This window comes from Pleurodeles waltl, chromosome 6 (genome assembly GCF_031143425.1).
Source record: "Pleurodeles waltl isolate 20211129_DDA chromosome 6, aPleWal1.hap1.20221129, whole genome shotgun sequence".
NCBI lineage: Eukaryota > Metazoa > Chordata > Amphibia > Caudata > Salamandridae > Pleurodeles > Pleurodeles waltl.
In genome coordinates, this window is record NC_090445.1 from 613363773 (window position 1) to 613391298 (window position 27526).

The 27526-nt window shown below is 46.3% G+C and overlaps 1 protein-coding gene across 9 annotated transcripts in view; it reads left to right on the forward strand.

The window, feature by feature from the left end:
- The window catches only part of NAV1 (neuron navigator 1), a 950201-nt gene that overhangs the window by 504285 nt on the left and 418390 nt on the right, over positions 1-27526 (forward strand). The window contains exon 1 of one of the 9 annotated variants that reach the window (XM_069238918.1): positions 19873-19891. The exons of the other annotated variants lie outside the window; for them this stretch is intronic. Coding sequence (XP_069095019.1) covers positions 19884-19891 — 8 coding nt within the window. The 5' untranslated portion in view covers positions 19873-19883. Of the gene's footprint in view, positions 1-19872; positions 19892-27526 lie in introns of those variants that run through there. 9 annotated transcript variants of the gene reach the window in all.

Sequence of the window (27526 nt, forward strand, 5' to 3'; positions counted from 1 at the left end):
GTACCCTCACCTATGGTATAGTGCACCCTGCCTTAGGGCTGTAAGGCCTGCTAGAGGGGTGTCTTACCTATACTGCATAGGCAGTGAGAGGCTGGCATGGCACCCTGAGGGGAGTGCCATGTCGACTTACTCGTTTTATCCTCACTAGCACACACAAGCTGGCAAGCAGTGTGTCTGTGCTGAGTGAGAGGTCTCCAGGGTGGCAGAAGACATGCTGCAGCCCTTAGAGACCTTCCTTGGCATCAGGGCCCTTGGTACTAGAAGTACCAGTTACAAGGGACTTATCTGGATGCCAGGGTCTGCCAATTGTGGATACAAAAGTACAGGTTAGGGAAAGAACACTGGTGCTGGGGCCTGGTTAGCAGGCCTCAGCACACTTTCAATTGTAAACATAGCATCAGCAAAGGCAAAAAGTCAGGGGGCAACCATGCCAAGGAGGCATTTCCTTGCACAACCCCCCCCCCCAAACGAAAGAGGATGAGACTAACCTTTCCCAAGAGAGTCTTCATTTTCTAAGTGGAAGAACCTGGAAAGGCCATCTGCATTGGCATGGGCAGTCCCAGGTCTGTGTTCCACTATAAAGTCCATTCCCTGTAGGGAGATGGACCACCTCAACAGTTTAGGATTTTCACCTTTCATTTGCATCAGCCACTTGAGAGGTCTGTGGTCAGTTTGAACTAGGAAGTGAGTCCCAAAGAGGTATGGTCTCAGCTTCTTCAGGGACCAAACCACAGCAAAGGCCTCCCTCTCAATGGCACTCCAACGCTGCTCCCTGGGGAGTAACCTCCTGCTAATGAAAGCAACAGGCTGGTCAAGGCCATCATCATTTGTTTGGGACAAAACTGCCCCTATCCCATGTTCAGAGGCATCAGTCTGCACAATGAACTGCTTAGAATAATCTGGAGCTTTTAGAACTGGTGCTGAGCACATTGCTTGTTTCAGGGTGTCAAAGGCCTGTTGGCATTCCACAGTCCAGTTCACTTTCTTGGGCATTTTCTTGGAGGTGAGTTCAGTGAGGGCTGTCACAATGGATCCATATCCCTTCACAAACCTCCTGTAATACCCAGTCAAGCCAAGGAATGCCCTGACTTGAGTCTGGGTTTTTGGAGCTACCCAGTCCAGAATAGTCTGGATCTTGGGTTGGAGTGGCTGAACTTGGCCTCCACCTACAAGGTGGCCCAAGTAAACCACCGTTCCCTGCCCTATCTGGCATTTGGATGCCTTGATAGAGAGGCCTGCAGATTGCAGAGCCTTCAAAACCTTCTTCAGGTGGACCAGGTGATCCTGCCAGGTGGAGCTAAAGACAGCAATATCATCAAGATAAGCTGTGCTAAAGGACTCCAAGCCAGCAAGGACTTGATTCACCAACCTTTGGAAGGTGGCAGGGGCATTCTTTAAACCAAAGGGCATAACAGTAAACTGATAATGCCCATCAGGTGTGGAGAATGCTGTTTTCTCTTTTGCTCCAGGTGCCATTTTTATTTGCCAGTACCCTGCTGTCAAGTCAAAGGTACTTAAGAATTTGGCAGCACCTAATTTATCTATGAGCTCATCCGCTCTTGGAATTGGATGAGCATCTGTCTTGGTGACAGAATTGAGCCCTCTGTAGTCCACACAAAACCTCATCTCTTTCTTTCCATCTTTGGTGTGAGGTTTGGGGACTAAGACCACTGGGCTAGCCCAGGGGCTGTCAGAGCGCTCAATTACTCCCAATTCCAGCATCTTGTGGACTTCCACCTTGATGCTTTCTTTAACATGGTCAGATTGTCTAAAGATTTTGTTCTTGACAGGCATGCTGTCTCCTGTGTCCACATCATGGGTACACAGGTGTGTCTGACCAGGGGTTAAGGAGAAGAGTTCAGGAAACTGTTGTAGGACTCTCCTACAATCAGCTTGCTGTTGGCCAGAGAGGGTGTCTGAGTAGATCACTCCATCTACTGTGCCATCTTTTGGGTCTGATGACAGAAGATCAGGGAGAGGTTCACTCTCTGCCTCCTGATCCTCATCTGTTACCATCAACAGATTGACATCAGCCCTGTCATGGAAGAGCTTAAGGCGGTTCACATGGATCACCCTCTTGGGGCTCCTGCTTGTGCCCAGGTCCACCAGGTAGGTGACCTGACTCTTCCTTTCTAGTACTGGGTAAGGGCCACTCCATTTGTCCTGGAGTGCCCTGGGAGCCACAGGCTCCAGAACCCAGACTTTCTGCCCTGGTTGGAACTCAACCAGTGCAGCCTTTTGGTCATACCAACACTTCTGGAGCTGTTGGCTGGCCTCAAGGTTTTTGGTTGCCTTTTCCATGTACTCTGCCATTCTAGAGCGAAGGCCAAGTACATAGTCCACTATGTCTTGTTTTGGCTCATGGAGAGGTCTCTCCCAGCCTTCTTTGACAAGAGCAAGTGGTCCCCTTACAGGATGACCAAACAGAAGTTCAAAGGGTGAGAATCCTACTCCCTTCTGTGGCACCTCTCTGTAAGCGAAAAGCAGACATGGCAAGAGGACATCCCATCTCCTTTTGAGCTTTTCTGGGAGCCCCATGATCATGCCTTTTAATGTCTTGTTGAATCTTTCCACCAAGCCATTAGTTTGTGGATGGTATGGTGTAGTGAATTTATAAGTCACTCCACACTCATTCCACATGTGCTTTAGGTATGCTGACATGAAGTTGGTACCTCTGTCAGACACCACCTCCTTAGGGAAACCCACTCTGGTAAAGATACCAATGAGGGCCTTGGCTACTGCAGGGGCAGTAGTCGACCTAAGGGGAATAGCTTCAGGATACCTGGTAGCATGATCCACTACTACCAGGATATACATATTTCCTGAGGCTGTGGGAGGTTCTAGTGGACCAACTATGTCCACACCCACTCTTTCAAAGGGAACCCCCACCACGGGAAGTGGAATGAGGGGGGCCTTTGGATGCCCACCTGTCTTACCACTGGCTTGACAGGTGGGGCAGGAGAGGCAAAACTCCTTAACCATGTTGGACATATTGGGCCAGTAGAAGTGGTTGACTAACCTCTCCCACGTCTTGGTTTGTCCCAAATGTCCAGCAAGGGGAATGTCATGGGCCAATGTTAGGATGAACTCTCTGAACAGCTGAGGCACTACCACTCTCCTAGTGGCACCAGGTTTGGGGTCTCTGGCCTCAGTATACAGGAGTCCATCTTCCCAATAGACCCTATGGGTTCCAGTTTTCTTGCCCTTGGACTCTTCAGCAGCTTGCTGCCTAAGGCCTTCAAGAGAGGGACAGGTTTCTTGTCCCTTACACAGCTCCTCCCTTGAGGGTCCCCCTGGGCCTAAGAGCTCAACCTGATAAGGTTCAAGCTCCAAAGGCTCAGTTCCCTCAGAGGGCAGAACTTCTTCCTGAGAAGAGAGGTTCCCTTTCTTTTGCTGTGTTGCAGTTGGTTTCCCAACTGACTTTCCTGTTCTCTTGGTAGGCTGGGCCATTTTTCCAGACTCCAGCTCTACTTTTTCACCCTGTGCCTTGCATTGTGCTCTTGTTTTCACACACACCAGTTCAGGGATACCCAGCATTGCTGCATGGGTTTTTAGTTCTACCTCAGCCCATGCTGAGGACTCCAGGTCATTTCCAAGCAGACAGTCCACTGGGATATTTGAGGAGACCACCACCTGTTTCAGGCCATTGACCCCTCCCCATTCTAAAGTAACCATTGCCATGGGATGTACTTTTCTCTGATTGTCAGCGTTGGTGACTGTGTACGTTTTTCCAGTCAGGTATTGGCCAGGGGAAACCAGTTTCTCTGTCACCATGGTGACACTGGCACCTGTATCCCTCAGGCCCTCTATCCTAGTCCCATTAATTAAGAGTTGCTGTCTGTATTTTTGCATGTTAGGCGGCCAGACAGCTAGTGTGGCTAAATCCACCCCACCCTCAGAAACTAGAGTAGCTTCAGTGTGGACCCTGATTTGCTCTGGGCACACTGTTGATCCCACTTGGAGACTAGCCATACCAGTGTTACCTGGATGGGAGTTTGGAGTGGAACCTTTCTTGGGACAGGCCTTGTCTCCAGTTTGGTGTCCATGCTGTTTACAGCTATGACACCAGGCCTTTTTGGGATCAAAGTTTTTACCCTTGTACCCATTGTTTTGTGAAGAGGCTCTGGGCCCACCCTCCTGTGCAGGTTTTTGGGGGCCTGTAGAAGACTCTTTACTATTTTTAGTTTTGGCTGTCTCATCACCCTTCCCCTGGGGAGTCTTTGTGACCCCTTTCTTTTGGTCACCCCCTGTTGAAGTCTTGGACACCCTTGTCTTGACCCAATGGTCCGCCTTCTTTCCCAATTCTTGGGGAGAAATTGGTCCTAGGTCTACCAGATGCTGATGCAGTTTATCATTGAAACAATTACTCAATAGGTGTTCTTTCACAAATAAATTGTACAGCCCATCATAATTACTTACACCACTGCCTTGAATCCAACCATCTAGTGTTTTCACGGAGTAGTCAACAAAGTCAACCCAGGTCTGGCTCGAGGATTTTTGAGCCCCCCTGAACCTAATCCTGTACTCCTCAGTGGAGAATCCAAAGCCCTCAATCAGGGTACCCTTCATGAGGTCATAAGATTCTGCATCTTTTCCAGAGAGTGTGAGGAGTCTATCCCTACACTTTCCAGTGAACATTTCCCAAAGGAGAGCACCCCAGTGAGATCTGTTCACTTTTCTGGTTACACAAGCCCTCTCAAAAGCTGTGAACCACTTGGTGATGTCATCACCATCTTCAAATTTTGTCACAATCCCTTTGGGGATTTTTAACATGTCAGGAGAATCTCTGACCCTATTTATATTGCTGCCACCATTGATGGGTCCTAGGCCCATCTCTTGTCTTTCCCTTTCTATGGCTAGGAGCTGTCTCTCTAAAGCCAATCTTTTGGCCATCCTGGCTAACAGGAGGTCATCTTCACTGAGAGCATCCTCAGTGATTTCAGAAATGTGGGACCCTCCTGTGAGGGACTCACTATTTCTGACTAACACAGTTGGAGACAGGACTTGAGGGGTCCTGTTCTCCCTATTTAGGACTGGAGGAGGGACATTGGCCTCCAAGTCACTAATTTCTTCCTCTGTGAGGTCATCATCAGAGGGGTTGGCTTTTTCAAACTCTGCCAACAGCTCCTGGAGCTGAATTTTGGTAGGTCTGGAGCCAATGGTTATTTTTTTGATATTACAGAGAGACCTTAGCTCCCTCATCTTAAGATGGAGGTAAGGTGTGGTGTCGAGTTCCACCACATTCATCTCTGTATCAGACATTATTTTGCTAAGAGTTGGAAGACTTTTTAAAGAATCTAAAACTGTTTCTAGAATCTAATTTCAAACTTTTAACAAACTTTTAAACTCTAAAAGACAATGCTAAACATGGACTTAACACACAAGGCCCTAGCAGGACTTTTAAGAATTTAGAAAACTTTCAAATTGCAAAAATGAATTTCTAATGACAATTTTGGAATTTGTCGTGTGATCAGGTATTGGCTGAGTAGTCCAGCAAATGCAAAGTCTTGTACCCCACCGCTGATCCACCAATGTAGGAAGTTGGCTCTGTATGCACTATTTCAAAGTAAGGAATAGTATGCACAGAGTCCAAGGGTTCCCCTTAGAGGTAAGATAGTGGTAAAAATAGATAATACTAATGCTCTATTTTGTGGTAGTGTGGTCGAGCAGTAGGCTTATCCAAGGAGTAGTGTTAAGCATTTGTTGTACATACACATAGACAATAAATGAGGTACACACACTCAGAGACAAATCCAGCCAATAGGTTTTTATATAGAAAAATATCTTTTCTTAGTTTATTTTAAGAACCACAGGTTCAAATTCTACATGTAATATCTCATTCGAAAGGTATTGCAGGTAAGTACTTTAGGAACTTCAAATCATCAAAATTGCATGTATACTTTTCAAGTTATTGACAAATAGCTGTTTTAAAAGTGGACACTTAGTGCAATTTTTACAGTTCCTAGGGGAGGTAAGTTTTTGTTAGGTTTACCAGGTAAGTAAGACACTTACAGGGTTCAGTTCTTGGTCCAAGGTAGCCCACCGTTGGGGGTTCAGAGCAACCCCAAAGTCACCACACCAGCAGCTCAGGGCCGGTCAGGTGCAGAGTTCAAAGTGGTGCCCAAAACACATAGGCTAGAATGGAGAGAAGGGGGTGCCCCGGTTCCGGTCTGCTTGCAGGTAAGTACCCGCGTCTTCGGAGGGCAGACCAGGGGGGTTTTGTAGGGCACCGGGGGGGACACCAGCCCACACAGAAATTTCACCCTCAGCAGCGCGGGGGCGGCCGGGTGCAGTGTAGAAACAGGCGTCGGGTTCGCAATGTTAGTCTATGAGAGATCTCGGGATCTCTTCAGCGCTGCAGGCAGGCAAGGGGGGGATTCCTCAGGGAAACCTCCACTTGGGCAAGGGAGAGGGACTCCTGGGGGTCACTTCTCCAGTGAAAGTCCGGTCCTTCAGGTCCTGGGGGCTGCGGGTGCAGGGTCTCTCCCAGGCGTCGGGACTTTAGGTTCAAAGAGTCGCGGTCAGGGGAAGCCTCGGGATTCCCTCTGCAGGCGGCGCTGTGGGGACTCAGGGGGGACAGGTTTTGGTACTCACAGTATCAGAGTAGTCCTGGGGTCCCTCCTGAGGTGTTGGATCGCCACCAGCCGAGTCGGGGTCGCCGGGTGCAGTGTTGCAAGTCTCACGCTTCTTGCGGGGAGCTTGCAGGGTTCTTTAAAGCTGCTGGAAACAAAGTTGCAGCTTTTCTTGGAGCAGGTCCGCTGTCCTCGGGAGTTTCCTGTCTTTTCGAAGCAGGGGCAGTCCTCAGAGGATGTCGAGGTCGCTGGTCCCTTTGGAAGGCGTCGCTGGAGCAGGATCTTTGGAAGGCAGGAGACAGGCCGGTGAGTTTCTGGAGCCAAGGCAGTTGTCGTCTTCTGGTCTTCCGCTGCAGGGGTTTTCAGCTGGGCAGTCCTTCTTCTTGTAGTTGCAGGAATCTGATTTTCTAGGGTTCAGGGTAGCCCTTAAATACTAAATTTAAGGGCGTGTTTAGGTCTGGGGGGTTAGTAGCCAATGGCTACTAGCCCTGAGGGTGGGTACACCCTCTTTGTGCCTCCTCCCAAGGGGAGGGGGTCACAATCCTAACCCTATTGGGGGAATCCTCCATCTGCAAGATGGAGGATTTCTAAAAGTTAGAGTCACTTCAGCTCAGGACACCTTAGGGGCTGTCCTGACTGGCCAGTGACTCCTCCTTGTTTTTCTCATTATTTTCTCCGGCCTTGCCGCCAAAAGTGGGGCCTGGCCGGAGGGGGCGGGCAACTCCACTAGCTGGAGTGTCCTGCTGGGTTGGCACAAAGGAGGTGAGCCTTTGAGGCTCACCGCCAGGTGTGACAATTCCTGCCTGGGGGAGGTGTTAGCATCTCCACCCAGTGCAGGCTTTGTTACTGGCCTCAGAGTGACAAAGGCACTCTCCCCATGGGGCCAGCAACATGTCTCGGTTTGTGGCAGGCTGCTAAAACTAGTCAGCCTACACAGATAGTCGGTTAAGTTTCAGGGGGCACCTCTAAGGTGCCCTCTGGGGTGTATTTTACAATAAAATGTACACTGGCATCAGTGTGCATTTATTGTGCTGAGAAGTTTGATACCAAACTTCCCAGTTTTCAGTGTAGCCATTATGGTGCTGTGGAGTTCGTGTTTGACAAACTCCCAGACCATATACTCTTATGGCTACCCTGCACTTACAATGTCTAAGGTTTTGTTTAGACACTGTAGGGGTACCATGCTCATGCACTGGTACCCTCACCTATGGTATAGTGCACCCTGCCTTAGGGCTGTAAGGCCTGCTAGAGGGGTGTCTTACCTATACTGCATAGGCAGTGAGAGGCTGGCATGGCACCCTGAGGGGAGTGCCATGTCGACTTACTCGTTTTGTCCTCACTAGCACACACAAGCTGGCAAGCAGTGTGTCTGTGCTGAGTGAGAGGTCTCCAGGGTGGCAGAAGACATGCTGCAGCCCTTAGAGACCTTCCTTGGCATCAGGGCCCTTGGTACTAGAAGTACCAGTTACAAGGGACTTATCTGGATGCCAGGGTCTGCCAATTGTGGATACAAAAGTACAGGTTAGGGAAAGAACACTGGTGCTGGGGCCTGGTTAGCAGGCCTCAGCACACTTTCAATTGTAAACATAGCATCAGCAAAGGCAAAAAGTCAGGGGGCAACCATGCCAAGGAGGCATTTCCTTACACCAGGCTAGAGCCTGAAGCCTGGCTGTGGCTCAGCTCGAGGCCCTGTTGGAACCTTGAGCCCATAACAAGCAGAGCTTTCATGTGGCCTCTGCCTGCTTGGCTCCCTCCCTCCCTGATTCCTTCTATCCCCTCATGTACCCTGGGTATGGTGTTGGGGCCAGAGCTGTCAACTTTGAACCTGGAAAATTTGGTTCGAGTCTCGGTGTTGGTTCAATATTCGGTGATTCTGGACAAATAGCTTAATTTCCCCATCCCTATAAACAATGGATGGGTCCTTGTGTAATATAACGAGTGCTTATGTAAAGCACCCCAATACCTTTGGGCCAAATTTGCCCTAAATAAAAAAACTGATGAGCGGTAAAAACAAAACCTTTATATAAGGAATTGTACTCTTTAATAATCTGGTCCAGTTCAGGGTTTACATGACCATTGTCCTGTCTCTTAGTTCACTAAAGGTTGATGTTTAAAAATGATCACTTTTATTAAAGTACAGTCCAATTAAGTGTAAGCTTCCACATGCTAAAGAAATCAACGTTTTCGAATTATGAAGACACCTTATCCTATTGTACGTAATGTTTGATCTGTGGATTACATAGCAAACGTTTTCAGGGCTCGGCTTGTGCACTGGTTCCCAGATCCGAGCCAGACCCTTGGCTCGGCTCTGTTTTGGCTCTCCCCATTGTTGGCTTGCCCACCACTACTGATGATAGCTGTACCCCTGCTTAATATGAGATCCCCCAATGGATGCAGACCTTCCACTTGCTGCAAAACAAACAACTTGTCAAAAAACACGTTCTGACACCATTGGGCAGGTGAGAACTGTAAAGGTAAAGTTCAGGAATAGAAGCTGGTGTGTGGTGGCAATAGACTAGGGAACAGGTCTCCATGGAAACCACACAAAATGAAAGGTGAATGAGTGTGCTTGGGTCAGCACATATCTTGTTGTGGTGACATTTACCATAGAACTTAGTTAATGTATTTACTTAACATACCACGTGACGCCATCTGGGTCAGAAACCAAACAATCATTTGCTTTGATCTGAAACTATTTATTGTTGTGTGCAGCCATGTATCCTAGTTGGCCATTCCGAGAATGTTCTCAATTGCAAAATAGCACCGCCTGCCCCATTTTTCCGCCCTCTGAGAATAAAACTGTCAACAAAACGATATCGACACTTGAGCATTTTACTCGAATTCCATGGTATTTTTTTAATTTTGTAATTTTCAGGATTTTTCAGAAGATTTAATCCTGTCTATGTACCCTCCCATAAATAAACGAACATGCTGTACTTCTGTACTTTCAGATCTTCTCTCCAACACCTTCATTCCCGTCCTTGACCTCTAGGGGGCAGTGTGGACTTGTGAAGGGGACAGATGCCTTTCTGGTGTGCCCTGACTTCGTCCTTAAATTATGTTCCTTTTCCAAACACCACATGCGGGCTGTCTGTGCAAGAAGGCTGCTCGGGGACCTGGGGATTCCAGGGATAAACTTATTACGAAGAAACCACCACCGAGCCGCGGCTGGAGCCTGCAGCAGACAGGCCTGGCTCCCGTCAAAGCTCTGGGGCCCTGGGTGTGTCGTGTTAAGCGAACTAGATCCGCCCTCCTTTCTGGGACACACTTCTCGCTCCTCTTCCCGGGTTTCTTGTGTCCGCCATTCTTTCCTCACTTTTTGCCTTCACTCAGTAAGAAAAGCAGCTTAGTGAGTTCACCGCTTTACACGAGGCCCCTGCATCCTCTGCACTCACATCGGGTTCAAATCCGACAAAACAGGCCCTGGCATTCAACCGACTTGGGCATTAATATCTTCTGTTACTATTACATGAGGAACTATGTGAATTTCTTAAGTCCCCATCACTTCTTTCCCTCACCTCATGTTCTCCTTCGCATAGTTTTTTTTTCTTCCCCCTTTTTCCCTTCCTCCTATTCACTTTCCTCCTCCACCTCTTTTCCTCTGTCGCCACCCTCCCCTCGGTCCATCTCACTTTCCTTTCCTCGTTATTTCCTAAGGAAGTGTCCCGGAGACTTTCCATCTGTACTTGATGATGCACGCGCCCCGCTTTCCTTTCCCCATCTCTTCCCCTCGCTGTTTTCCTCGTTATTGTGGTTGCTTCTGTGAACATATCTGGAGGTAATTACCTGGCATTCCGAGGGCCCCACTGACTGCTACTCCTGGTCTGGCGTATGCTTTGAACAGTTTATTGGGCCGGGAAAGATCCTTTACATATGGCACATGGCATCCCCCACCCCGGTACTCATCAGTGCAAGGAGGAGTTGCACACTTATACCACTGGAGAGTGGAGAGATGTCATGCCCTCGTGCCGACTTTAATACAACTCTTAAAAACCCTAGAATTACCCAGTGAGGGCTGTGTTTGGAATTCCACCCAACTTTTTGTTTGCATGCCTATTCATGTAATTTTCTTTTTGTTGACAACAACAGGCCTTCGTGTACCAGAACACACACAAAAATGGGAGAGCTGGTTCTAGCTGTCATGGAACAACTTGAGATCCCCTGCCTATAGGGTAAGCAAAGATTATATGGTGGGCTACTTAACATAGAAATGCGGACAGGCCTGCACAAAATAACACATGTAGCAGTGGCAGAGCTGTGATCACCACCATGGGGCTTCAGGTTTTTCTCCTCACTTCTGCTGTAGTAAGCTGGCCCGGTGTGTGATGGACACCTATGGTGTTGGCATCTTATACCATGTCTAGGCAACCCCTTTTAGTGAATGAAGTCAGTGTCTAGGAAACCAGGGCTCTCAAGAGGTAGCTGTGGATGAGCAGCCAAGACTTAACTAGGAAACATGCAAAGCTTATGCAATACCACAATAGTCACACAGTAACTTGTCACACATGAAAGAAACCACACAGTGTTACAAAAATAAGGGTACTTTATTACAGTAACACTACACTATATTACTTATAGGCAGTCCCCCCCCCCCCCCCCCCCCCCCCAACCGGAGGTAAGTACACACTATATATATATATATATATATTTATTTATATATATATATATGCACACAATAGCAATCGAAATTAGCAGAGAAACAACAAGCATTGGCAAGAATTATAGAAAATAGTGAGGGCCCTAGGGGAGGGCCAAACCATATGCTAAAATAGTGGAATACGAAGTGAAGTCCCCTACCCAAGGATATGGAGTTGTTAGAGGGAAGCTGGAAGAGCTAGGGACTCCATGAGGTAAGTACCTGAGTGACCCCCAGCGACCAAGATAGCAGAGGTACGTACCTGGTCTTCCCAAGGGCTAACAAGGGGACCTAGAAAATGGATTGTGCAAGAACAGAAGCAGCCTAGAAGAAACCAAAGGTGGATTCTGGAAGAAGAGGGCCTGCAAAAGTATGAGTCCAGTCCATGATGGAGTGTCCAGTCGGGGCAGAAGCCACTACCCACCCTTATGTGGATAAAGATCCGGGTTGACGGGGGAAGAAGAAGACCAACTGTGGAGTCCAGGAGCTGCAGAGGAGTCCTTGGAGTGGTGCAGATGGTGTCTGAAGTAGATCGTCTGGTCGCTGATGGTCAGTGGTGTAGGAGAACCACCAACAAGCCTTGGCAAATGCAAGAGGAGCCTAAGAAGAGTTACAAGGCTGAAGAGGGCCAGCAAGGTCTAGGGGACTCGACCCTTGGCGGGGAGTCCGGGCTGATGCACAGAAGTTGGAAGAGTGAGCAGAAAGTCACAGCCCCCACAGCCAACCCACTGGCAGCAGGCACAGTATGTCGCAGTGAGGCCAAATCAGCGCACCTGGAGAGCAGTTTCATGTCGCTGGAGCAGCAGAGAGAAGACTGTTCTTGACAGGATGGAGTGCTAGGGGCCGAGGCGACTGGGAACCTGAAGACCCTTTGAGCAGGAGATAACAAGCCTTGGTGGCTGCAGGAGTCGTGGTGCGCAGGGGTAGTGTCCTGCATGGAAAGGAAAGGGCTCACCATCTCCCAAGTTGGACAGCAGGCAGAGAGGACCAAGGGGACCACTCCAGGCCACCACCTGTGATGCAGGATCCACGTGGTTCCAGAGGAGAGCTGATCCACACAGCCAGTCATTATTGCTGTAGGTGCCTGCAGATGTAGGGGAGTGACTCCTTCACTCCAAGGGAGATTCCTTCAGATTTCCTAGTGCAGCTGAAGTCTTGCCGACCGCAGAGGATGCACAGCCAGGGAAATGCTGCAGTTGCTGGAAGGAGCCAGAAAAAAAATGTTGCAAGGTGAGGTCGTCTCGGGAGTTGCAGTCTTGTCTGTTCCTGACGTGTCCAGCTGCGGTTCTGGTGGCCAGGAGCAGAAATAAATGATGCAGAGGAGTTCTGCTGGAGTCTTGCACATTAAATCTGGGGACCCACAGTCAATGGAGTCCCTAAATAGCCCTAAAAGAGGTTAGATCACCTTTGCAAGGTGACCACCTTTCACGAGGGGTCTCTGACATCCCCTCCCTGGCCACTCAGATGCTCCCAGGGGTCTCTGCATATCTTGATTTCAAGATGGCAGAATTGAGTGGCCAACTGGAGGAGCTCAGGGCACCATCCCTGGTTACTCCCTTTTTCCTTTGTTCCGAGTGGTCACTCCCCTTTCCTTTGTCCAGTTTCGCGCCAGAGCAGGGACCAGAGCTCCCTGGGCTGGAGCAAACCGGTTTGTGCAAGGAGGGCACCAAATGTGCCCTCCAAAGCAAACCAGTGGCATGGGGAGGCTACCCCTCCTAAGCCTTGTAACACCTATTTACGAGGGAAAGGGTTTGCTGCCTTCTCCCACAGGAAATCCTTTGTTCTGCCTTCCCCTTCCTGAGCTGGTCAAGCAGCAGGAGGACAGAACCCTGTCTGAGAGGTGGCAGCACCGCGGGCTGCCTGGAAAAACATAGAAGACTGGTAGAAGCAATGCTTAGGGGTGCTCTAAGGAGCCTCCAGAGTGCATGGAATCATACAAGCAATACTAGCATTAGTATTGGGGTATGATTCTGACATGCTTGGTACCAAACATGCCCAGATTTAGAGTTCCCATTATGTAGCTGGACCTAGTTGTCCAGTTCACGAGTAAAATGGCTTCTCCACACTTACAAAGTCCAGTGCAATGGAACTGGAGTTTGTAGGGACACCTCTGCTCATGCAGGGGTGCCCTCCCACACAGGGACCTACACCCTGCACTTTGGGCTAGGAGGGTCTCCCATAGAGGTGACTTAGAGTGACCTGGTAGAGTGACTTGTGATGAAAGGGTGCATGCACATTTTCACTCAGGCTGTAATGGCAGACCTGCAGATACATTTTGCATGGGCTCCCATGTGTGGCATAGTACATGCTGCAGCCATGGGGCACACCAGATGTCCCAGTGCCCTGGGAACCTAAGTACTATATACTAGGGACTTATAAGGGGAAATCAGTATACCAATTGTGGAGTTGCATAAAGGTCCTAAGTAACCAAATTTGGAGGGAGGGAGCATAATCACTGGGGTCCTGGTTAGCAGGATCCAGTGAAAAACATTTTAAGCACACTGATAGCAGGCAAAAAGTGTGGGCAACCAGGCCAAAAAGAGTGTACTTTCATATATCTGTTCCCTTTGACTTCTACACATGTTCAGTTTACTTAAGGGTGGTAAAAAAGGCACATGTGGTAAATTAGAAAGGTTAAGACACTTCTGGTTCCAGAAAAAAACACTCTACCAAATTACAAGCTATGGTATATTTTACATCACCTGCAGTATGTGACCCCAAGCAACTGGTGTGCCATAGACTTTCCTATTATAGAAAAAAATACTCTGAGGTAGATACCAAAAATATTAATAGTTTAAGTCTCAGCTGAACCGAGACAGAAGGAGGTAAAAAGACCATCTGAATTGAAGGCTTAGTTAGATCATTACACAGAGTAGGAATGAAATTGTAATTTTGTACCTCTGTCTGTACATTTTCACCAGAGCTGTGTTTTAGTTGCTAAAAAATGGCCTCTCGCCTGAGCAGTTTTGTCACTTGTGGTAAATGTCACTTGTGGAGTTTACCGTCAGCAGTAAAATAGAACACAAATGACTTCTACTGCAGAGCAGTTATTGAGCGTGTGTGTGTTTTTCCTGAGGAAAGGCCATTAAGTGCTGGAACTGAGTGAATGTCATATAAATTTAAGCTCGTTTGTGATTTTTAAACCATTGACACTGTGGATTGAAATAATGCTTTAACATACGCAAGGGTAGGGCTATGGTTTCATTACCTTTGAATGGCCTCAGAAAGGTTGACTTTCCTCACATTGTTACCAGTCATGATTAAAACCTGGTTATGAGGTTTGAGAGGGGAGTTTAGACTTCATGCCTATTAAATCAATGGGCTTCTTAGTGAGACGTCTAATGATGTAAACCTACTGTTGCTCGATGGGAAATGGATAAAAGCCCCTACTACTGAGCCACCTACGTCATTCAGATGGTCTGAGGTGGATTTGGTTCATCATGTCTTTTCATTGGTCTTTCTGCCTTTTTATTTTTCTCTCTGACCACTGCTCACACCAATTTAGCCCTAAATGATATTTTCCTTATTTATACATTCCTTTCTTTCTGTAATTTGTATTGTTCCTATAACGTGCTTCATGTTGCCTTTCATTACATCAGTATACTAAGAAGGAAGACCGGAATTCAGCTTAAGAAACTAACAGAGATTGGAGTCCAGTTGGGCAAGGGGAAAACGTTAGACCCATGTCCGGTATTCTTCAGTCGCATTCCCAGTACTGGCCAGATTTCAGGTGAAGTCAATGTTAAACAGCTCGGTTTTAGGACTGTTCCTGAACCATATACGATTTGATTCTGCTCTCATGAAAAAGTTGTACTCCGAAGACTTGACCTCATGTTCTTGACTCTTGAACAACTTGTAGTTATTCATATTTAAATTTTATGAACAATGGTTCTCTAAGGGGTACAGTGTGGTACTGTTAGAAATTGGGTCTTTGGTTAGCAGTCACGTTACCCCCTGTCCAAGCAAGGACCCTCACTCTAGTCAGGGTAATTCACACACAATCCAAATTATCCTGTGCCCACCCTCTGGTAGCTTGGCACTGAGCAGTCAGGCTTAACTTAGAAGGCAATGTGTAAAGTATTTGTGCAATAAATCATGCAATAACACAGTATAACACCACAAAAATATACTGCACAGTGTTTTAGAAAAATATAAAATATTTATCTGGATAAATGCAGGTCAAAACGATCATGATTTGATAAGTACACGTTGAAGTAGCACTTCAGAGAATGATAAAAAGAGTCTTTAGTCTTTAAAAAGCAACAAGGGTCTCTTGCAAGCACAAAGTACCTGGTTTGCGTTCAAATTCTCCGCAAGGGACTGCAGAGGAGGAGATGCGTGGAAGACAGGGAGGTGTGCGTCGGTTTCTCCGGGCGCACACAGACGATGCGCCAATTTTCCACGCAGGGAAGATTTTGCGTCGATTTCCGGTGCACTGTCTTTGATCCTCCACGGGTTGCGAGGTATTCGACGCCATGGGGACGATGTGGAGAAATCCTGGGCGTGCACGACGAAGTCACAGGAGCTGTGTCTATCCGGTGGCTGATGCAGGAAATTTGTCGCATGGCAGGCGCTGCGTCGATTCTTCTCGCAGGAAGTCGGGCTGCGTCTTTCCGGCTTGGCTATGAGTCAATCCAGTGGGTCATGCGGCGAAGTTCTGGTCACAACACTGGCACTGCGTCTATCTCCTCTCAGGGAGCCAGGCTGCATCGGTTCAGTGTATGGTGATTTTCTCACCGAGATCCAGGCTGTTCGTCATTTCTGGCAGGCTGTGCATCAAATTTTTGCCACATAAGGAGTTCCTTGCAGGATGAAGTCTTTTTGGTCCTGAGACTTCAAGGAACAGGAGGCAAGCTCTATCCAAGCCTTTGGAGAGCACTTCTCAGCAGAGGGCAGCAAGGCAGCAGGGCAACAGCAGGGCAGCAGTCCTTTGCAGAAAAGCAGTGAGGTGAGTCCCTTGGGCAGCCAGGCAGTTCCTCTTGGCAGGTTGCAGGTTCTGGTTCAGAGTTTCTTCACCAGTGGTATCTTGTTGAGAAGTGTCTGAGTTGGTAGGGTCAGAGGCCCTGTTTAAATACCCAAATGTGCCTTTGAAGTGGGGGAGACTTCAATGAGTGGCTTAGGAGTGCACCAGGTCCCCTTTCAGTTCCATCCTGTCTGCCAGGGTCCCAGTAGGGGGTTTGACAGTCCATTTTGTGAGGGCAGGCCACTGTCCTTTGACATGTATCAGGCCCTCCACCCTCCCAGCCCAGGAAGACCCATTCAGTATGCGGATGTGTGCAGGTGTGACTGAGCATCCTGTGTTTGGATTTGTCTGAGTGGAATGTACAAAGGAGCTGTCAACTAACCCAGCCAGACGTGGATTGTAAGACACAGAAGGATTTTAAGTGCAGAGAAATGCTCACTTTCTAAAAATGGCAGTTCTGAACTAGTAATATTAAATCAAACGTCACCAGTCAGCAGGATTTTGTATTACCATTCTGGCCATACTACATATGACCTTGTTACGCATTTCAGATCAGAATCTACCACTCAAACAGTATATGAGGGTATCCCCAATGTTACTCTATGAAAGAAGCAAGCCTCACAGCAGTATAAAACGAAGTTAGTGGTTTTATAATACCAGGGCATATAAACTACACAGGTACATGTCCTGACGCTTTCCTACATAGCACCTGCCCTATGGGTTACCTAGGACCTACCTTAGTGATGACTATATGTAGGAAAAGGGGAGTTTAAGGCTTGGCAAGTACTTTTAAATGCCAAGTCGAAGTGGCAGTGAAACTGCACACAGGCCTTGCACTGGAAGGCCTGAGACATGGTTAAGGGGCTACGTATGTGGGTGGCACAATCATTGCTGCAGGCCCACTAGTATCATTTAATCTACAGGCCCTGGGCACATATAGTGCACTTTACTAGGGACTTATAAGAAAATTAAATAAGCCTATTGGGTATGAACCTATGTCACCATGTTTTAAGTGAGAGAGCATATGCACTTTAACACTGGTTAGCAGTGGTAAAATGTGCCGAGTCCTATAACCAGCAAAAACAGTAGCCAAAAAAATGGAGGGAGGCAGAAAAAAAGTTAGAGGAGACCACCCTAAGGCTGTGCGGTCTAACAGGTACCATTTCAGCAAATGTTCTGGTCTGTGTCCCATTTTGCTTTATGAACGTTGAAGATGACCTAGAACTTGATTCTTCCATCTGCAGAAGAAACTCTAACCCTTCCGCCCTCCATGGAGTAGCTTGTGCTTAACAGCAGACATTGTCATAGGGGCAGAGCACCCTAGTCTTGAGACACTGTACAGAGTGCAGTTTGAGACTTGGGCTCGTCTGGCACTGGGCTACAGAAAGGTGAACCAGAACTGTTTGTTTTCACATACTTTGTGAGGCACGAGAATGCAACTATTATACAAGATTCCCATTAGATTTTGTTTGAGTGGCAGTATTGAAATCAGAGCACAGGAAGCCACTTGACCACGCCCCCGTCTTCTCCTCTTCGTCCTCCCTCCCACTGTTCTCTCCTTCACTTGTCTCCTTCATCGCTTCTTTGGTGTTTTTCCTCTCCTCTTCACTTGCCTTTTTTTTTTCTTCCTACATACTCTTTCTCCCCCCCCCCCACACATCTTCTTTTTAACTTTCAACTTCTCTTCTTCTGCTTTTCTATTTCTCTTCCGATATCCTCCTCCCTTTTTGTCCTGACTTCAATTTCTTGTCCTCTTTCTCACCACTGCACCAGTCACTTTCATCCCTTTTCCCGTCTTTATTTCGCTCTCTCCTTTCGTTACTCCCTCGTCTCTTGTCGCCCTCTTGCCCTTCCTCTGACCTCTCTCTGCTTTCATAACACGTCGCTCCCGCCACTGTGTGGCAGCTGGAGTCGTAGTAACTTACGAGCAGTCTCTGTGCCTGCTCACTTTGCCCCTGCGCCCCTCATGAGCCGCCCCCCCCCCCCCCTCCCCCCCAGCCTGTCGTGTTGCTGCAGATGTGAACGACTGTATCTTATTACCCCGGCTTCCGAACACCGGGGGGAGAGTGAGGCCTCGGGGAAGCTATTGCACTGCGGGAGGGGGCTACTATGGGGCAGTAAACTCGTGGGAGGCTTTCATCTGCGCACTTCAGTCACGAATGATGACAGCATTCCCTCGGATTTATGAGGTCACTCACTGTGCTTTAATGCAGAGGCAAAATGCCCCCCTTGAGTCGATGTTCCTCTTTAAACAGTTACGAAAATCCAGCAAGTTTTTTTTTTTTTTTGTTATTTTTTCAAATATAGCTCTAAATGTTTCCACACAAAGCAGAGAAGCCACATTTGAAGATATCCAAGTTCCCGGGACAAACTTCGAAGCTCCATCCAATGTACTTTGGATTTTCAAAACTGTTTTTCCAATTTGTTTAATTTTGTTGTTACTACAGAACACGGGAAAATCACGAACTTCCTGTGAGTCGAATTTGGAAACAAGTGTAATAGTGCGCATGCGTCATGTTAATCTTGTTGACTTCGAAACCTGCATGGCAAAATTCGAGCAGCATATTTAATAGGTACGGTTTGTGCCGACGGTGACCATCAAATTGACATGGAAAGATGGAAAACTCAGTTAAAGGTGCTGTGATTTGAACCTCCGACCTTCAGATTAGATGCCACTATCTCCAACCCACAGAATTTTGCGTATGGCCGGGGGTGTGCCTCTGTCGTGTTAATGTTCGGATTACTTATCAGTAATCTTAATTACTCCGATACTCCCTTCCAGTCTCAGGCATTACGTTACAACGACCCGCCCACCCCACGGGGGAGAGTCAAGGCCGCATGTAAAGTAAGGGCAGTTTTCTAAAGGTAGACCTGTCCATTGTGAGTAAGCGCACTTCATTTGAGGCGAATCTTACATAAGATGGGGGTTGATCTCGTTTCATATAAAGTAAGGACACTTTACACCCCATACAAGAAAGGACAGTTTATATGAGGCGGACCCACCTCATTTAGAGTCTCCTGTGAAGTAAGGACTGGGATGAGAAATGACCGAGGCGATAACGTGATGTTCTGGGGTCGTTGTTAGTAAGAGCCACCAAAATGGAATCCTCCATCATTGTGCAGACATCACACCCTTGAAATTTGTCTCGCACTGTGAGTGCAGTGAACATGGTGGAACTGGGAGTTCGTGGGTCACAGCCTTAGCGTCCTGCAGGTAGGACAGTGGGATATGGAGCTGCTATGCCACGTGGATGACCCTGGCCGCACAATTTAAAGCTGACTCTGCGGACAGTACCTTTTTCCTGCACAATCTCACCCTTTAGATATTGCAAGTTTTCGTTGATTTCCACCGCGCAGTCACGCAGATCAACAACGTGTTTTTCAGCCCGACCCTTTGTCTTGGTTTGTAAGCCCTTTCTGCCAATGTTAGCTACCTGCCTTTCTGAGGTGGGCAGGCTGTGTGCGCGTGACGGACCTACATTATTTCCAAATCACAACCTTGGCAAAGATGTTGCATCTGAAGAATCCAATGTGAAACATGCCTCTCCTTCCCCTCCCCATTTTCCTCAAGGCCCCCCCATACACCAGCAAGTCGGCGCGTGGCGAGGCTCCGCCCCCTCTTCCATCGACATCCCCGCACACGCGGAACAATAGAGCCGCATCCAGGGAGCGCGCGCCGCATGCAGGACAGGATGCGACAACCCTCATTAACATGACCAGGTACAGTGATGGCTTGGGCATCCTTTGTCGTTAGGCCCAGCCCGATGAGCGTATCCTTGCAAAGCACCTGTTCGCTTTGTTCCCTCTTTAGCGGCAGGAGACGCGCGCCAACGCTGTCTGGCGGGTTCTTTATTTTTGGAGGTGTGCGTTTTAGAAGAGAAATGCCCGTATAATTATGTGAGTGAGCAGGGAGGGCCGAGGACCGATCTCAGTTTGATGGAGATGGAGCTGGTCGGTTGCCTTGACAACCCTTCGGATGGCGAGGGTTCGCACTGCGCTGTGTTAAGAAAAGGGCCTACTAATTTTATGCGTGTGTTAAATGCGCTTTGTTGTGCAGGTTGGCTGCGAGGTGGAGCCGGCCACCTGCTCTTGCGAGAAGAGGTAGCGGTTGTTAACTTTCTCAGATGCCTTGTGTTGTAGCTGAAACAACCGTCCGCACCTGCATAATGTTAGCGGCGGCCACAGGGGGCCAGGTGTATTCTCTCCCAAGCCGCATGGTGGCGGTGGAGGCAGCCTCCCTCCATAGGTGCATAGTTACTGTTACAGCTCTCTCCACAGCTGCCTGGTGACACTTACACCCCCTCTTCACACTTGTGCTGTGGCAGGTGCAGTTCGCCACGCCTGGGTGCTGTAGCTACAGTTTCCTTCACACCCGTGGATAGGTTTTGCAGCCTCCTTGCCTGTCTGCAGTGTTCCAGACCCTGTATTGCTTTTCCCCCTCGTTTTATTAATTTTTTTATTTTATTTTTTTAAAAACAGTCCAAGGCTTATTTGTTCATTTTCTAAATTAAAACGTGTCGCACTGGTATCTTAAAAAGCACTATTCGAACCCCAGGTCACCTTCTGTTGGTTAATACTCGAGCAACATATCAATGATACCTTTTACTTCTGGGCAGTTTAGTTCCTGCTGTTTGTCCACCAAAGGCACCCAACCCCCAACTGTTTATCATTCTCTCGCCCCCGTTGCCTTGTCTTTTGGCCTTCTGTGTCACTCTGTCTCTCTCTTCCTCCTTTCCTGTGCGCCAGTCTTTCTTTCATAGTCTCCCTGTATTTCTTCCCTGCACCCCTCTTAAGATGCTGGCAGTTCATGTTGGTCTAGAGATTCTTAACTGGACAGTCTAACTCACTATACAAGGTTGCTCTCTTTGTAAAAGCTAATTCACGCGAACGCATGCTTTCTGCTTTTTCATGTTTGCTGTATTAGGATCGGTCAGTATGCTGAATGATTCACTCAGATGTTGCTTGGGCAGACCCAGTATGTTCCCCCTGGTTCCTCGTTGTCTATTTCCTGGTGTATCAGATTCAGAGTTTTTCACTTCTTGTCCCCTGTTCTGATTGTCTATTTCAGTGTTTCTTAACCTGGGGTCCGGGGAACACTGGAGGGGATTTTTTTTTTGGGGGGTGGGGAGTGGCCATTAGTGCTTAGAGAAAATATAAAATTAAATATTTTTTGGCGTTCTGCAAATGTGAAGGAATTTGAAATTGGAAGTAAAAATAAGTTGGTATCCTTAGATTGATTCGTAGAAGTAGTATAGGTTTTACATCACATAGTATGGGCGACGAGTGGCCCCGATTTAATTTCAAAATGCTTCAACATACCCATTATAGTGACCTTTTTGGTATATGCTTGTGAATTGAATGAAATATTTAGTAATTCAGGTATTAGTTTGATGAACACTTGTTTCTGCATTTTTTTATGTATTATTTTGTGTTTCAAATCATCGAAAATGCTAGTAACGGGTTCCACAGCTTATATTAATGAGTCCAATAATGACTCAGTTAGGGTCCCTGAATTCCAATAATGACTCAGTGGGGGTCCCTGTGTTCCAGTAATGATTAAATGGAGGTCCACAGTTTTTATTTTTTTATAAAGATGTTCCACCTTCTGGGTAACATGGATCTTAATTTGCTTGTGCATATTGGTGCTCCTGCACATTCTACCTGTCTCACACCAGTGGTAGCGATTGATGCTGAGGCCTCCCCTTGTGCCCCTATTTCCTGCTGCACCTTTGACGGATTGATCAGTACCCCCTCTCTTGCACCATCAATTGATTGTTCCTCTTGGGGTCTAGACAGAGCTACTCGTCCGAGTTAATTCAATGGTCCTTCCCTTTATATCTACAAATGTCTTCCAGGAAAAGCACCATGCATGCACGATTCTCATGTATAGGGAATAATTTATTACTACAGCGTTCTGATTTGTTTGTGCCTTGTTTGCCTTTAATGAGATGAAGGAAAGAAAATTATATATAAATAAACTTTCTGGGGGCCCCAGGAACAACCACATAACTGAATGCCACTGTCAGTCTTTAGTAGGAAGTATGTGTATTGCACTGTCTACTATGATTTACTTTGAGTGCCAAAAATCACAATAAACGCCTGGTATGTCAGTTAGCTACTACAGGGCACCAAGTATCCTCATGGGACAAAGAGTGATAATGTATGTGCCAAACAAGGTAAAATCAGGCAGCAGTCTAACTGCAAACTGTGTTACTCTGACATCACTGCTGTGGCCATGTGCCCTGGCTGTGCGCACTGTCTCTGACTAGTGCTTTCTCTCTTTTACCTTACGTTGCAACCGTAATAGTGTGCCCGCCTCTCATCCTGAGGTCTGTTTCAGGAAAGGGGTCTTTTCACATGATCTGTCTACCTTGTTTCTGAATTCACCCCTTGAGTGCGACTGAAAACTGGGCTAGGTGCATGGATCGCAATAATTGCTACCCATGGAGTACTGGTATCAGTGGTTTGCTATAGTGCTACAGGAAATTAGTGGCCGATTCAGAGCACTTGCTATAAGAGGCACTGGAAAGGTCAGAAATTGTAACATCTTCTTTAAATTACCAGAGCTGCTGGTTGAAGTGGTCTCATCGCAGTAGCCCTTGGCTGTGCTAGTCCTACTTCGACATCTGTTTATTAAAATAGTGAATCAGGGAGTGCTTGATGTTTTGAGATCACAATGAGTGTAGCTGTAGGCAAAATATGGTCTGAGAGCATTTTTTTCACCGTATGATCTATTGGCTGAAGAGAGGGCCTTGAAGTGGATCTTCGGGGTGCTAGGCAGCTGGTGCAAACTCTACGTATTTGTTGACATACAGAATTATCCAAGCCTTACGGCTATAGAGCCTCTGCAGATTGACTCCATCTCTGTATGGTAGGCCTGAAAATATCCTGCTACACTCTTACCGCCTGCAGACCAGTTCCAGTCCGAGAGGGAAGGACATTGGACCTCTAAGTAATCTGTGACATTCTTGAACAGCACCGAATGAGATTGGCTTGTTTTGTTATTTCGTTGATTTGTAGATACTGGGGCAGTGCTTCACTGAATGGGACACTGAGTTCACAAATATCATTGGACTTTGGGGTTAGGGGGAACACATGACGTGCCTGCTAAAGGGCATGTTACTTGTATTACTAGTTTAATATTTTTGGTCTGTTCTCAAAAGGTCGGACTTGTTTTGTCACATAATGTACATGTTTAGGGCTTTGTTATGGTGTTCTTTCCAGTTTTTGGTCACATTGGGTGTGTTTCTGTTGAACTATAACTGCTATTGGGAAGCCATCAATGTTGAAAAATGATGCCATTGATGGATTCTTGAGCACACCAAGATGGGGACGGAGGGGTTTCATCTTTTGAGACATGCACATTTACTGTACGGCTGCTCCTAGTGATGAGACTGTTCTTGGAGGGTTTAGCAATGTATGTAAAGAAATGTTTGCATTCACATATCGATCATAGTTTACCGTTTCTGTAATCTCTTCTATATAACTGGACAAAGTAATTTTGTGACCAGTTATCTGTGCAACTTACGCCAAAAATGTATTTCTAGTGGCTCTTTAATTCATCAATTTATTTCTAAGATGTGCTTATTCCTTAAATGTTTTACATCTTTGTAGAGGACCCATGTGACTCCATTTTACTGACCCATTATTAAAACTCAAACCTACTTAGGCCTATTTATTTCTACAAGTTGGAAGGCCACTTTTTGTAAAAGAGCACTCCATATGCCAAAGTAACTGCAAACTCCACACGACCACCCTAGTCAATGCTGTCACAGCTGAATGCTTTCATACCTTGAAGATGCTGAGAGATTTTCAAATGTCTCGCAATCAGCAACCAGAAAACCTTCACACGTTCCCTGGTCATAAGCAAGCTGGACTATGGGAACACCTTCTATGACAGAACAAGAAGAAAAAAAACTCTCCAGAGGCTGCAGACCATTCAGAACGGATGTCTAGAATCACTGTCAACCTCCCACGCTGTGCTCACATCACATCACACCACACCTGAAGGAGCTCCACTGGCTCCCCATTCACTAGTGAGCACAATTTAGACTCCTCATCCACACTTTCAAGGCATTACATGACACTGGCCAGCGTACCTCAACAATCCCATCTGCTTTCACAAGCCTTTCAGTTACCTCCGCTCATCCATACTCCCACTTGCACAAACCCCTTGCATATGGAAACTCAGATCCAGAGGTTGAGCCTTCCCATATCACTCCTAAAGTGTGGAATTACCTGCCCCTACACATAGGAGCCCCCTCCTCCCTTCTTTAATTCTGCAAGAAATTGAAGATCTGCCTTTTTGAGTAATCCCACTAGGCCCTGGTGTGGCTAGACTCACACCTCCTCAGTGCCAGGAAACCTTCCCGGGTGATAGTGCACTCTGCAAATCTACATAACAATAATGAATCATTGATAGTGATAAGAATGTCTTCCTGACTAAAATGCATATATTACTGGGCTGTTACCAGAAAATGGCATCACAAATTGAAGAACATGACATAATTGATTGACTACACTAAGAAACGCACATCACAACTGGGCTGTAGGTTACAATTGATAAAATCGAAGAGTAAGAAGATAGTGACATCAAAACTGGACAGTAGCACAAATATTATACCAACCTTGCACACTCAGAAGAAAAAGATGTCACAAGCTGACTGTGTGAAGAAATGGCATCAATATTGGACTCTGGAAAGAAAATAGCATCACAATTGTGCTGCAATCATTTCCTGCTCTAAAGTTTGAACATTTCTGTTTTTTTTCCCTTTACTTTAAGTGTTGGACACGGTTCTCAAAGGTGGTTGCTTTGTATTGAAGTGCTGGGCAGAGGCTCAGTGTCATGTGTTATAAGGAATAGAGTACCCCCTCCCCCAACGCAGTAGGTCTGGATGTGTCCAGTCACAGTTCAGAAAACTGATAGACACTCGTCTTGAGTATTTATCGCCTAAGAGCTCCTCTCTGACTTCCATTCTCATGACAATGTTCTAAGGATTATTTTAGTCCACTTAATGTGTAAGGAAGTGAGGAATACTCGCACACAGGAAAGGCTGCATATTGTGTCTTACTTCTTCCTTGTGGATGGTGAACAATAGCTGATGACGTCGGCTGTTTGGTGCTAGTGACTAAGAGGTCAAGAAGTCTAATCTATTCTAAACTAATTCGACTGTTTCTTTTAATCTCTTCCAGTTGAAAATTGAGTTTTTTTTTTCTTCAGCTCACTCATAAGATTTTGACCTCACCAGGAATTTACTTATACTTTGTGAATACTTCATGGGTTGAAAGCCTGAGGCGAATTTACCTTTCTATAGACATTGCAAGTCAAAACGTCTGTTGTGAGTAGCTCTTAGGATCATGATTTTTTACTTTCCATTATGTAATTTACGTTTTGCATTTACTCCTGGAAAACACAACCTCAAACATAACATAAGCATTGGCAAAGCTGATGTGTCTCACCTATGCACAATGTATTGGTTTTGTCAGTGCTTTTGTGTTCTATTGTATGGTATGCCTTTTTATTGTATTGAATGGTACTCAATGGCTTTTAATTGTATAGTGTGGTACGGCTTGTCATTGTCTAGTATTGTAAGGTATGGCTTATCATTGTTTGGTATGGTGTGGTATGGCCTGTTTTGTGTAGTATGATACGATATCTTGTGGTTTGTGAATGTATAGTATGCTGTGTATAGCCTGTTATTGATTAGTATGGCATCATATGGTATGATATGTTATGGCCTGTCATTGTATACTATAGCATGGTATGTCATTGTATAGTTTGGTATATTATGGCTGGTGATTGTATAGTGTGGTATGATATAGCCAATTATTGTATAGTATAGTATAGTGTGGTCTGGTATCGTATAGCCTATTATTGTATAGTGTGGCATGGTCTGTCATATGGTATGATCCGTCATTGTATCATATAGTATAGTATGACCCAGTGCTTAAATTGCAAAATATATATATATAATGTGGCAAGACCCCACGGTATTGCTCACTGGTTCACTGCAGCTGGCATAATGGTTCACTACAGATAGCATAACCTACGCCACTTTAAACTGAAGATTTAAGATATATATATGAATTTTTTATCAGGGGAGCGCCAAATTATGCATCAGGGTAGAAAAAGCAAACTGTGTGGCATAATGCAGAATTTTTTTATTATTATTATTACTTCAATATTTTATAATTTGTATACATGAAATTACTTTTTAGGCAAAGATTTCCCCTCATTAGTAACAGTTTAGTAACCAAATACTAGAATAAGGAATGGAAAGAGGACTGGTTAACCTTTCCAAAGGGCCTTCCACTGAGTGCGAACCCACTGTGCTGCATTATTAGTAACTTTGGATTTGTTTGAGCTAGAAACATTTTTTGTTAAAATCTGCAAATTATGCAGAAGATGATTGATTATGTGACAAATGCAGTGAATCCATAATCATGTGATAAAAGGTGTGGCAGCGGAATTGCATAATTCCAGTGGCCCTGCATACATTAAATATCTTTAATGCTTCATCAATGGACATTGCTTAAAAATACACAAACAGTTCCACCATGAGTTGGTTTCCCATAAATATCTGCTGATGCTTACGAATAAGTGCTGGTGCAGAGCACCAGAAATCGCCAACAAAAATTAAGCACTGGCATTACTTATCACTGTATGTTATGGATTGGTGTGGCATAACGCATGGGATGGTATGGTATGTCATGGTGTGGCCGGTCATGGGATGGGATGGGATGGTATGGTATGGTATTGCGTGGCCTGTCATTGGATGGGTTGGGATTGTGTGGCCTGCCATTGGATGGTATGTGTGGTATGGTGTGGCATGTCATTGGATGGTGTAGTGTGGTATATCACTGGATGGTATGCATAGATATCTAATTGAAGTAATATTGAAATGAAAGCACTAAAACGCGACTGCTCTGCACTCATGCATGCACACCGGCAAGATCCGTATAGCACTTGTGGACTAAAAATAATTCAAATTGGTGGGTAGGGGGGCACAAGTACAGAAAAGGGGTAAACTGGCGACCACTTGGGGTGCAAGTATAAATTGTCAAGCCAAATGCCTGCTATCGATACAGGGCTCCCATGGAACATCGTGTTACCAGTCAGTAAAGTGCTTAAGCACCTCGTAGGGGCAGTAAGCGCTATATAAATATACATATCACAGCATGAGCATGTTGCCTGGAGGTTAAATATGACAGGTAACCTCAGCCTTTCATCCTTCTGAGGTAGAATGTGTACCAATTTCAACTTGGTATTAATAATTTTAAATAATCTCAGAAAGGCTTTTGCCGAACACACTATACAGCTAACATAATATCTGATTATTAGAATATCTGTCACAT